The 13,617-nt window shown below is 44.4% G+C and overlaps 1 protein-coding gene across 1 annotated transcript; it reads left to right on the forward strand.

Moving 5' to 3' along the window:
• The first annotated feature begins 1,224 nt into the window (after positions 1–1,224).
• On the forward strand, positions 1,225–6,812 carry LOC130243035 (serine/threonine-protein kinase pim-2-like). Its single transcript, XM_056475069.1, is given in 6 exon segments — positions 1,225–1,338; positions 2,334–2,384; positions 3,879–4,260; positions 4,972–5,016; positions 5,019–5,135; positions 6,664–6,812. Coding segments are annotated over 6 exon segments (807 nt in total). The 3' UTR covers positions 6,762–6,812.
• The last annotated feature ends 6,805 nt before the right edge of the window (positions 6,813–13,617 follow it).

Raw genomic sequence — 13,617 nt, forward strand, 5'->3', positions numbered from 1 at the left:
ACGTCCAGCTCAGGTCAGTCCACTCTTTATGACTGGAAAATGCTGAAAAACTATTAGCACTGTTGCCAGATGTTAAATCCCAGAGTAAATAAATGCCAATTAATGAAATAACTGATTATTAATAATTCATTATTTACTATAATCCACATTAGGAGGAAGAGGAGTGAAGCGGAAAGCGGATGATGATTTTCAGAGTGTTTCTGACAGAGGCAAACCATATGCTCTGCGGAAACGCATCAAAGTTTCAGAGCTGGAGAACACAAGTAAAGACGCCGACACAGAGACGTCCAGCTCAGGTCAGTCCACTCTTTATGACTGGAAAATGCTGGAAAACTATTAGCACTGCTGCCAGATGTTAAATCCCAGAGTAAATAAATGCCAATTAATGAAATAACTGATTATTAATAATTCATTATTTACTATAATCCACATTAGGAGGAAGAGGAGTGAAGCGGAAAGCGGATGATGATTTTCAGAGTGTTTCTGGTGGAGGCAAACCATATGCTCTGCGGAAACGCATCAAAGTTTCAGAGCTGGAGAACACAAGTAAAGACGCCGACACAGAGACGTCCAGCTCAGGTCAGTCCACTCTTTATGACTGGGAAAAATCCTGGAAAACTATTAGCACTGTTGCAAATTTTGAGCAATAATATTATGCTGTCAATAATAACTGATGGATGAGTAAAGTATTATCATGGAGTCTGAAGCAGAGTAAGGCTAAAAGTACTGAAGCGAAATCTGAGAAACGCTGAAGCAGTTGCTGATGAGAGACGAGAGTGAAGCGGCAGGAAAGCAGCAGAGCTTTTATTATGCCACAGTTCATTCTCATGTTCGCTGATGATTTCTCTGCATTTGAACATTTTTCATAATATTTGGTAGAATATAAGTACAGAATTCAACAGAATATATACTACTGTTAATAATAAAAGCAAGGCTTACATAATGTGCCTTTAAAACTGTGAACTATGCAGTATTGTGCAAAGTATTTCTAAGTAGTGTTTTATGACAGAGTAAAAAATCTGGAAACTATTAGCACTGTTGCCATTTGAACAGATAATTACATCCCAGAGTACAATAAATACCAATAATGATTAATAATTCATTATTATCTGTAATCCACATCAGCTCCAAGAGAACAGAAGAGAAAGGCTGGATGTCTAGATCAGGACTGCAGAAGTCAGGACACAGTGGCTGTAAAACAAAGGAAAACAACACAGATCCAACATGGCGGCAGCAGCAGCGGGAAAACTGCAGCAGAAAACAGCAGCCCAGCTGAAAACAGCAGCCCAGCTAAAAACAGCAGCCCAGCTAAAAACAGCAGCCCAGCTGAAAACAGCAGCCCAGCTGAAAACAGCAGCTCAGCTGAAAACAGCAGCTCAGCTGAAAACAGCAGCTCAGCTGAAAACAGCAGCCCAGCTGAAAACAGCAGCCCAGCTGAAAACAGCAGCCCAGCTGAAAACAGCAGCCCAGCTGAAAACAGCAGCCCAGCTGAAAACAGCAGCTCAGCTGAAAACAGCAGCCCAGCTGAAAACAGCAGCCCAGCTGAAAACAGCAGCCCAGCTGAAAACAGCAGCCCAGCTGAAAACAGCAGCTCAGCTGAAAACAGCAGCCCAGCTGAAAACAGCAGCTCAGCTGAAAACAGCAGCTCAGCTGAAAACAGCAGCCCAGCTGAAAACAGCAGCCCAGCTGAAAACAGCAGCCCAGCTGAAAACAGCAGCTCAGTTGAAAACAGCAGCTCAGTTGAAAACAGCAGCTCAGCTGAAAACAGCAGCCCAGCTGAAAACAGCAGCCCAGCTGAAAACAGCAGCCCAGCTGAAAACAGCAGCTCAGCTGAAAACAGCAGCTCAGCTGAAAACAGCAGCCCAGCTGAAAACAGCAGCCCAGCTGAAAACAGCAGCTCAGCTGAAAACAGCAGCCCAGCTGAAAACAGCAGCTCAGCTGAAAACAGCAGCTCAGGTCTGTCTCCTGTCATAATGTTTTCTGTCTAATCTGCAGTCGGTTTTGGATTATTTTTCAGAGTTTTACAGAAATATCTCAGGATTGTCATAAATGTGATTTACTTTTCTCCAGGATCTATACTTGACAAATATGTGCTTGGAAAGAAGCTGGGACAGGGAAACGGTGGCATTGTCTATGTGGCTACACGGAAATCTGATGGCCAGAAGGTAACGTTCACTTCTCTTCAGTGGTCTTTGTGTGTGTGTGTGTGTGTGTGTGTGTGTGTGTGTGTGTGTGTGATATGCATGTTGTCAGAAACACAATGTCACGCTTTATGCAGGTCAGATCAGACATCTCTCTGGCTTATATAAATTTTGACTTTGTTTTCTTTGCAGGTTGCCATAAAAGTTGTCAATAAAAAGCATTATGGAGAGTTGTACGGTAGGGTAAGTATGCAAACTCTACTGAAAATATACGAAGAGAACAGATGAACTCCATGTTGAGTCATGTTTTTATGTTGTGCATTGAAGGGTACAAATGCAAACAACACGCTTTATGGAAATGACTGAGACTGGAGGTGTTTAGTCATTTGCAGAAATCATGTTTTTACTGAGAATATTAAAGAGTTTCTGGAAATGTCTAAAACTGGGGTTATCTGTTCCTGCAGATGAACTGTGGAGCACAAAACCAGTCATAATGTCTGGAAACTGAGATTTGTGGATCAGCTGAAAGATCAATAAAGAAACTTTTCAATAATGTTTGGTTTGTTAGAACAATATTTGATGGAGATACGACTGTTTGACAATCTGGAACATGAAGAAAATCTGAATAATGGGAAAATCTGCTTTAAAGTTACGAACTTCAACTAAATTCTGAATATTTCCATGTAAACTACATATGATAATAATATCACATCAATAAGAAATGCACAAATTATATACTGAAACTAAATCTTTACGTAATTAAAGTCAAATATTTGAGTTTTCCCAAAAATAACATGACAAGAGACTGGTTTTGTGGTCCAGGGTCACATGTAGTGTTGAATTTGAGTTAATATGTGATAATAGCTCTGTTTCCATCCACCTGTTTTCATGCGGATTTAGGATTATCACATGAACAAAGCTTTATGGAAGTGCCAAGATGCACATACATGTTCTCATGCATGTAGTTTACTAGAACTTTTTATTCCAGAGGAAATAATATGTATGAACTAGGTTAGAAGCATTTTTACCAAATAAATTCCAGCATGCACATTAAAAAAGTAATGTGATTGTGTTTTAACAGGTCATACAGTAAGATGGCATATGCTGGTTTGCAGCTTTCTATTGTTGCAGATCTGAAATGTTGTTCTACTGATTGTAAAATGCCTCAGCCCTCAGGTATCATTCTCTAGTATCAGGCCTTCTTCTAGTATGATTCTCTCCAGAATTGTCTTGAGCATCTGTCATCTGTCTCTCGTCTCCAAAAGCCACCGTATTCACCGCGTTCATTTTGTTTTATCTTGGTCTTCTAAAGCAAGACTTATTTTTCTTATTTTTTGCCGCCAGTTTATAAGGCAGTGATGATTTTGTTCTCTTAGACTCATTGATGGAAATGCTGCTTTATTCACAAATCTTTATATGATATTCCAGTTCTGTGCATAAATGTAATTAGCATCTTTGGATGGAAACACTGCTAGTGACACATTATAATGTCATTTATACATGAGACACTCACATCTAATCTTTTCCGTTTATTTTTTAAGGGTTTTTCACCTTTATTGTATAGAACAGTATAGAGTATTGACAGGAGAGTATGGGGAGCAGAGAAAGGGGAAGGATCAGCATAGGACCACGAGGCGGGAATCAAACTCGGGTCGCCGTGAGCACCAGAGTGCATGTGTCGACGCACAAAACACAATACCACAAATCTAACCTCTTCCTGACTTTATTTTTCTCTAGCGGGATTGTGATACGCATGTGATCCCGGAAGGATATAATATGATGATCCTCAAGAGACCTCCGCTCTGCCCGCACATCATTGAGCTCTACGAGTACGCCATGGAGGAAAGGAATAACTACCTAGTCATGGAGTACGCGTCCTCGTACATAACCTTGGATAAATTCATCAGGAAGAACAATGGCCTCCTGAGTGAGAGTGTTGCGCGGCCGCTGATCATGCAGCTCATTATTGCAACACAGCGCTGCCTTGAGCATGGCATAGAACATGCATCCATACATAAAGAAAACATCCTGGTCAATCCAAAGACCCTGCAGCTCAAGCTGATTGATTTTGGCAACAGTTATTGTGTTGCAAGAGGCTACAGGAGAGACCCCACTCTTGGTGAGTTGCCTTTTTAGTGCTGCTTATTAAAGGAATAGTTAAATGAAGATGGTTTTATTATTGAATAACTCTCATGTCGTCCCAGACCCCTGAGACCCCTGAACACAAATGAAGATATTTAAGATGAATACTGAGAGCTCCATAGAGAGCAAGGGTCTATAAAAGGACCCCAAAGCATCCTCAGAACAGACCATATGCCTTCAGTGGTTCAATCAGAGCATTATCAGACTCTGAGAACACTTTTATTTCCACATAAAGCTAAAATAACGACTTTATTGAACAGGTTCTCATCCTCAGTGTCAGTATATTGCGCATGTTCAGGAGTGCTCTGAGGTCTTCACGCATGTTGCTCTCAGTTGCACTGCTGTTGTATTATCTCGGTGTACGCCACTGCACAGAGCTCTCCTGAGTGTGCTCAATATACTGACACTGAGGACAGGAAACTGTTCAATAAAGTCGTGATTTTCAGTTGAACCACTGAAGGCATATATGGTCAGAGAGCTCTCGTGTTTCTTCTAAAATATCTTCATTTGTGTTCAGAAGCTGAATGAAGATCTCTGGGGTTTAGGATGACATGAGGCTGAGTAATTAATAACAGAATTACATGTTTGGGTGAACTGACCCTTCATCTGTATCCTCCTGTTTATGTATGGTGATGTCAGGAGGGCAAAGATATTATGAATTACTGACATGAAAATCTCTCGTTTGCAGGAGTAACGAGATACCGTCAACAGGAGCGGGAACCCTACAGAGCCATTCTTTTGCTGTTGAATCTCATGTCATGGCTGTTAGACGACTACTGTCCTATATGGTCAATGGATATCCCTGTTTCTCCAAATATGGACGTCCACGATTTCACCCCAGTTTGTCAGCAGGTGAGAAAACAACACTACACATGGTGCAGTTCATGGCTGCCATTAGGCCACTTATTTTCGCTCAGCCCCCCTAAAGGTTTTGGGATTAGCTCATGAATGGTCCACTAGTATATTATCGCCTCAGTCCCCTTTAAATTGATATGAAAACGGCAGCAGACTTCGGCTTCTCCGTTTTTAACTAAATTTTCATTTAATCTTCAAATCTGTACAGAGTGAGAGCAGAAGCTGTGTGTTTATTGATAGGTGAAATATCTGCATATTTGCAGTTCTTTGCTGTAGAAACACTTGTATCACTTGTACCCCAATGTCATAGAGGAGCAATTGGGTTTTCCATCTGTCTACAGTTTCCCCAGCCCTCCTCTCATCATCACAGCTGTTTCCTCCAGCGAACATGTAACTCTTAACAAACATTTCACTATGTTATTTCAAAATTAACTCTGAATATAAAACACATTACAGTGCATGTGGCATTAACTATAGCACACCTTCATGCACAGAACCACTCATGAATGCACTCATTTTAATATTGAGTGACATCAGAGTAAAACATCATATGTTGTATCGTATTAAACATTATTTCTTATTTCGACTTATATTATGGTTGTAAAATATGTAAATTAGCCTGTATAATTTTTATATGTTTATATTTAGGCCATATTGAATGAGAAAAGTGGCGTTTTATTCATTTAATACATGGAAAAATGTACTTAAGTATAGAAAGTGGTTTGTACCACAGTAAACAGGTGTGTTGAGCCTATTTCACTCATTCAGAACTCAAACAGCTATGACTGTCTATGAAATACAGTGGAATACTGCTAGTTTAGTATACAACCCTGCCATATTAGTCTAACATTTAGTGTATTTATTTTAAATTATTACTTACTATGTGTTTATCAGGCCAATATGTATAACAGTTGGACAGGAAACAGCTGGACACTTCTGCCACCATACATGTCATCATGACTGTAAATAAAAGCTGGCAGATTAGATGCACAATTTATAAGCAATTGTCATACAAGTACTGTATAGTCAGTAGATTGCCGCATGCTAAAGGATTTTAAATGCAGAGGCAAAAGCACTCAGTAATCCATTGATAATCCCACTTATTTCATGGTCATTTTCCAAGTTAAGGTAGTATTGCAGCACAATATTTGACTGATTCTCTGTCAGTTACGACTCGGTCGTGTGTTTGATATTATAGCTCATAGTTACATGTGTTAGCTACCTCATCTCGTCTGATTCTAAGCATATTTGTGAGTTGGTTGATCCCCATTGGCTCCAGATGAAGCACATGTCCAAAGAAAGCTTCAGCAATGGTCACCGAGCTGGTTACTGCTAATGTTTGAGCGTGGCGCATTCATCTGGAACTGTGATTATAACTGACTGAAACTGTGTATTTAATGATTTTATTGGACAACTTCCAGCCAATCAGAAACAAGAATTTCACCAGACCATTGAATAAATCTCTGTGTTGTATCGTCATCAGAGCATCCATGACTAACATGTTGTCTCTTTAATATTTCTGCAGAATGCCGGGACCTGTTATGGTGGTTAATCGGTTTCTACCCTCGAACAGGACCTGTTTTAGAGGAGATTTTAGAGCACAAGTGGTTCAGCATGAAGTAGACCCCATCAGCAGCAGGAAACAGGTTTTCATACTTCCATTTGTCAAATTGTTGTGCTGTTTTCCACTTTTGCTTCTCAGATTCTGCACTTCCTCCTGTGAGTGTTGCAGTCAGAGCTGCATGTAAATGAGGGCCGGTTGAAGCGTCCCTATTGGTCCACCAACTCTAGACCGACTGCTCCTCTTCCAGCCAATCAGGCGAGGAGGGAAGCTGATGTCACTCTAATGGCGGCCGATGCGCACAGGCGACGCCGGAGATTGAGTGTTAGCCGCTAATCCTCAGCTGAGGTAGAATCTGTCTGCGGCAGGACAGCATTAATTAACATTAAATAACTAAAGGGAAGCAGGTTCATTCACGTTTAGACAGGACGTCGTGTTTTTATATCAACTGGGTTAGCACTGACTGTAGAGTAATATTAAGGGAAATAGTCACAGATTAATCAATGAAACTGCTGGAAAGGGGGATTTATTTGCATACTGGTGTGCTTTATTTCTATAGCTGTAGGATTAATAGTAAAAGATAAAGTCAGCATATTATTACTGTAGTGCGTCAATACTTTTAGAAAGACAGAAAGCCTAGTTTAGACAGTCGTCGTAGCTCTAGCGGGACTTTAGGCAGGTTTAAGTGAGATCAGCGCATTATAACAGGGGCGTCGTGGGCCGGTTTTAAGGCTTTTTCTCTTTAACAGAGATAGGATAGGATGGTGTAGATAGCGCTGACGGGGCAGGATTATATGGGCCAATAAGCTAGAAATAAGAGCCTCCTGCCACAGACATATTTGACCCCAGGTGTGGATTTCTCAGATCTGATGAGGATTATTTGTAGTGCTGCTGCTCACACCTTTCTGCTTTCTTCTTCTTTTCACTTGTTCTACAAGCGAGCGCTGGATTTCTGCAGATGAGCTTTAACATAAACAAGTAGTTCAAGTAGTTTAATGGAAACATTTTGAACAGCAGGGTTTGCTAAATAACAGCATTTTAGTAAAGACTGGGGGATTTAGACAGTGTTTATGGACACAAATGTATTTTAGAGTATGACTTTAATAGATTTGATTGATATTAATAATCTTATTGATAATGTTGTGGAGATCCTGTGCTTGTTTGGAGAAAATCATTGGTCCTCATTGATGAAACATCTGTAAATATTGGAGGAAGTTAGTGATAGTTACAGGTTTGATAGTTAAACATGTTCGTTAATGAATTATAATCAGTCAGGGTTAGGGTTTAGGGTTAGACATACAGAAAATAGAGGAATAATCATCTTTCAGTAATGAGGCCAAATCTCACCTCTTTCTTTCTTTTTCTGCTCTTCCAGTTCCTTGTAAACATTTTGTTTTAGGGTTCAGGTGTTTGTTATGGATAGAATTAGGATAGGATTAGGGTGTTTGTTAGGGATAGAATTAGGATAGGGTTAGGGTGTATGTTAGGGATAGAATTAGGATAGGGTTAGGGTGTTAGTTAGGGATAGAATTAGGATAGGGTTAGGGTGTTAGTTAGGGATAGAATTAGGATAGGGTTAGGGTGTTAGTTAGGGTTAGAATTAGGATAGGGTTAGGGTGTTAGTTAGGGATAGAATTAGGATAGGGTTAGGGTGTTTGTTAGGGATAGAATTAGGATAGGGTTAGGGTGTTTGTTAGGGATAGAATTAGGATAGGGTTAGGGTGTTTGTTATGGATAGAATTAGGATAGGATTAGGGTGTTTGTTAGGGATAGAATTAGGATAGGGTTAGGGTGTTTGTTAGGGATAGGGTAAGGGTTGAGTTAGGCCTTTATTTTTTTAAGGGTTAGGGTTTGGGTGTTTTTTAGGGTCAGGTTAGGGTTTGGTTAAGTTAGGGTTAGGCTTTTGTTTTTAGGGTTAGCTATTCATTGTTTTGCTTTATGTCTGGTTCCTTTAGTTTCTCCTGTCTGTCCTCTTCTCCATCACTGTTGTGTGTTCACTGCACAGATTGTTATTTAAGAGAAATTAATTATTATACACTTCTCTGTCCTCGCCTGTGCACATCAGCCGCCATTAGAGTGACGTCAGCTTCCCTCCTCGCCTGATTGGCTGGAGGAAGAGCTGTCAATCTAGAGCTAATGGACCAATGGGGACGCTTCAGCCAGCCCTCATTTGCATGCAGCTCTGACTGCGACACTCGCAGGAGGAAGTGCAGAATCTGAGCAGCAGAAGCGGAAAACAGCAGAATCTGAGAAATCAATGGAAGTCTGAATTCCTGATGATTTTATTTGGTCACTGACCACATGTGTGCTGCTCTTCCTATCATTTCTGTGAAATTGAGAGTGGCCTACGAACCCCATGGAGTGTGTTGAAGTTGTTTTCTGCTGATCAAACTGTAAACTATTGTCTTCAATAAAGTGTATCTCTGACTCCTGGTCTTTGTCTTTGTTCATCACACCGGCTCCTTGCATTAACATAACTGAAATCAGTCAGCGTAGTGATACGGGACTGTAATGCACTAAAAACATGCCTGAACTACTTTATCTGTGTGTTTATCTGACAATAGGTGTGAACACAAAACAATACACAGAATATATTTTTACCAACTGCAGACTCAATTTAGCCTTTTTTTAAACAATATTTAAGCATCATGTTAAAGCACATTGTCTTACCATTTGTAGGATAATGTGACACACTCCCCACATCATTCTTTAAAACGGTGTTCAATTGTCTAGAAATGGATCTCCTAAAAGTGTTAAATGCTTCACTTCTCTCAGGGTTTTTTCCAAACTCACTCAAAACTGCCAAGAGCAACCTGGATAACACCCTACTGAACAACTATACAGGCCCATTTCAAATCTCCTTTTCATTGGTAAAATCATTGAAAAAGTTGTTTTTAACCAGGTTAACATGTTCTTAAGCTGCAAGGTATGTTAAGACAATTTTTAATCTGGTTTCAAAGCACATCACAGTACAAAGAGTGCTCTTATAAAGATAATCAATGATATCAGCTAAAATATGGATTCAGGTAAACTAACAGTGCTGGTATTGATCGATCTCGGTGCTGCATTTGACACGGTTGATCACAGCATACTTCTACCTTTGGATTGAAAATTTTTTACAGTGTTTTAAGGTTTTACAATTGTAAGATTTTAGGATTTTTAGGGTCTTTGAACTGTAAGATTTTACAATGTTTTGAGACTTAAGAATTGAAAGATTTTACAATGTTTTAAGCTTTTAGAATTTTAAGATTTTACAATATTTTAAGGTGTTAGAATCGTAAGATTTTACAATGTTTTAAGCTTTTAGAATTGTAAGATTTTACAATATTTTAAGGTTTTAGGATTGTAAGATCTTACAATGTTTTAAGGTGTTAGAATTGTAAGATTTTACAATATTTTAAGGTTTTAGAATTGAAAGATTTTACGTTCCCCTTCGGATGGGGAACTCCAATGCTATGTGGAAACTTCCACTATGGGGATTTCGTCAGAATCCAATCATCTGAAAGAGTATAAAAACGGGCCAATGAAATGCCAATGAGTTGGCAGCGTCAGCGTGCACAGCTGGCGTCAATGACAATCAGTCATGCTATAAAGACGCAGCCAGTGCCATGCTCGACATCTTTTCGCTTTCAGAGCCTTTCACGAAGCTTCTGAGAGAGTCTTTGAGGGTATCTCCAACCTGTGTCTACAGAGAGAGATCGAGAAGCAGCTTCTCCCGGTCCAGAGCGCGTATACGCAGTGGCAGATGGTCGAGCTGGGTATTTCTCCCTTGCCTGGCGTCCTTTGGGTCCGGTCCTCCAAGAGCGGTTTGTATATAGGAAAAAAGCTTTTCTAAAAGAGCAACACGGTCGTGCAGCGCGTCTTTTTCAAGACGTCACTCCGACCGTGCGTTTCTGGATGCGGTGGTTTCCTATCCCCGGATGATGGGCACGAGCACAGCGTTTCATGTCTGGGGGTCCAGCATGTTAATGCGGTGCTCGCGGGCAGTGCATGCCATCACTGATGTCATGTCTGTTGCGCAGTTAAGATCGCGGCTCGCTCTTGCAAAAGAGCCACCCACCCCAGTTGTCCCCCGCACTGCGGTTGGCACTCGGGCAGATCTGAGGGTTTCAGTGGGAGTAAATCCGCCGCCCCCGGGCCGCGGACCTCTCGCTCCTCCACGCACTCCATCCAAGCTTCAGGTGAAGAGAAGCGCTCCGTCCTTGGTCGCTCTCTCACCTGATGACACCGGGGGTCAGATGTCCATCGCTGCATCGGAGGATGGGCTGTCATTGTCTGATGAGGATGCGAGCCCGCTCGCTCTCTCCCTCCGGGATGGAGAGCGCGGCGTAAGCATCTAAAAAGCAGACGTGATGGCCGCGCTTTCTCAGGCTGCTTCGGCCGTGGGTCTGGTGATGGTTTATCCCCCAGCCCCGCGGCCGGACCGACTAGATGGGTGTGATGTGGAGGATATAAGGAGGCAAGACCTTCAAAGCCTCCCGTCCCCTTCTTCCCGGAAGTGCACAGTAAACTCACGCAGTCCTGAGGGCACTTTTTTCTGCCCGATCTGCGTGCGCTTCCATGCTCACCATCCTTGGAGGTTGGGCTGTCAAGGTCTGACGAGGATTCGAACCCGCTCGCTCCCTCCGGGACTTTGAGCGCGGCGTCGAATCCAGAAGCAGACTTTGCGGCTGTGCTTCCTCAGGCTGCTTCGGCCGTGGCTCTGGAGATGGTTTATCCCCCAGCCCCGCGGCCGGACCGATTAGAGGGGTGTGATGTGGAGGATGAAGGCGAGACCTTCTAAGCCTCCCCATCCCCTTCTTCCTGGATGGGCACAGTAGGCTCACGCATTGTGCTGCGTACGCCTTCCCCCTCACCATGCATGCTATGGCCACCTACCAGCGCTACCAAGCGCAGGCGCTGGCCCGGCTGCGCGAGGATGGTTCTGACCCAGGACTGAGCATGCGCTCCGCACCGCAACTGACTATGCTCTTACAAAAAAAAAAAAAGTCGGCTGTATGTGCCCTGGGAAGGACGATGATCACATCCGTGATCCAGGAATGCCACCTCAGGCTAAACCTGGTGATGTGCGTGACGTTGACAAAGTTCGCTTTCTTAACTCACCCATATCCCAGGCTGGCCTGTTCGGCGACACTGGCGGTGAATTCGCCCAGGAATTCACGCCGGTGATAGAGCAGTCGTAGGCGATGGGCGAGGTCTCTATCGGCGGGATTGTATGACCGCTCCCCCCCGCCGAGCCATCCGCATCCACTGCTTTTTCGCCGAGGACCCCCGCCCGCAGCTTTGCTTCGCCGCCTCCGGCCACGCGGCTGCGCCGAGCATCGCGCAGGCAACTAGCGTCCCCCGCCCAGGGCGCCGCTAAGTTCGGTAAAACGGACCGCGAAGCGTCCCTGAGGCGGGCCATCTGGGGAGGAGGGAATTTGCTCTTTCCCCGCTGGAGGGCGGGGCACGTTATTTAAAGGCGTAAAAAAAAAAAAAAAAAAAAAAAAAAAAAAACGCCATCAAAATCCTCAGTGAAAGAGCACTTTTCCCCTCCTCCGGATGTGACAGCCCGAACACTGCCAGTCTGGGACGCTATGCCTTCCAGCTCGCAGGATCGGTGCATTTCGCCAATGACTCACGGAGCGCGAGAGAACGGTCTCCTTTCTCTCCACTCCCAGCCCCTCTCCTGGAGTTTGAGTGTGAGACGAGAACATCTCCTCTCCTGCTCTCCTGTGGGACCCCAGCGCTCCCCGGATGAGCCCACTCACTCCACGCTGCCCCGCCGCTGGCACGTCAGCGATCGTGCGGGTGGGACCATTTGCGGGGGCTCTGCCTGCCTGGTTAGCACGGGCCAGCCCATCGCAATGGCTCATCCATACGACCAGACTCGGCTATGCGATTCAGTTCGCGAAACGGCCTCCCAGGTTCACGGGCGACCAGGGTCAGTCCTGCGTCCGCCCCTGTCTTGCGAGAGGAGATTGCTGTCCTCCTGGCGAAGGATGCAATCGAGCCGGCCCTCCAGCCGAGATGGAGCGCGGGTTTTACAGCCCGCACTTCATCGTGCCCAAAAAAGAGCGGTGGGCTGTGGCCAATCCTATATCTGCACATTTTGAACCGCTGCCTTCACAGGCTGCGTTTCGGAATGCTTACGCGGATGCGCATCACGCAATGCGTTCGTCCTCAGGATTGGTTTGCAGCAATAGATCTGAAGGACGCGTATTTTCATATCTCCACACTTCCACGTCACCGGCAGTTTCTGCGGTTTGCGTTTGAAGGTCGAGCATGGCAATACAAGGTCCTCCCCTTCGGGCTCTCTCTGTCTCTGTCCCTTCGGCTCGCCGGCATCCGCACGCTCAATTATTTCGATGACTGGCTGATTTTTAGCCCACTCTCGGGAGCAATTGATTATGCACAGAGACAAGGTACTCCGGCACCTCCGCCCGTTGGGGTTTCAGGTCAACCGAGAAAAGAGCAAGCTCGCCCCCGTGCAGAGCATCTCCTTTCTCAGGTTGGAGCTGGGCTCGATCACTATGGAGGCGCGCCTCTCACGAGAGCGCACCGAGGTAATGCTGAACTGTCTGAGAGAGTTCGACAGGAAAAAAAGTGGTCCCCCTGAAATTATTTCAGAGGCTCCTGGAGCATATGGCATCCGCAGCCACGGCCACGCCGCTCGGATTGCTCCATATGAGACCACTACAGCATTGGCTTCACGATCGGGTCCCCAGACGCGCATGGCACGCGCTGTGTCACCGCACCCTCACCCCCTGGAAAGGACCCCTCCTTCCTACGGGCCAGTGTGCCCCTAGGTCAGGCGTCCAGGCAGGCTGTCGTTTCGGCAGATGCCTCCAGTATGGGGTGGGGGGGCCGTGTGTAGCGGGCATGCTGCTGCGGACCTGTGGAGGGGAACCCAGCTGCATTGGCATATCAACTGCCTAG

This window comes from Danio aesculapii, chromosome 16, assembly GCF_903798145.1.
Source record: "Danio aesculapii chromosome 16, fDanAes4.1, whole genome shotgun sequence".
NCBI lineage: Eukaryota > Metazoa > Chordata > Actinopteri > Cypriniformes > Danionidae > Danio > Danio aesculapii.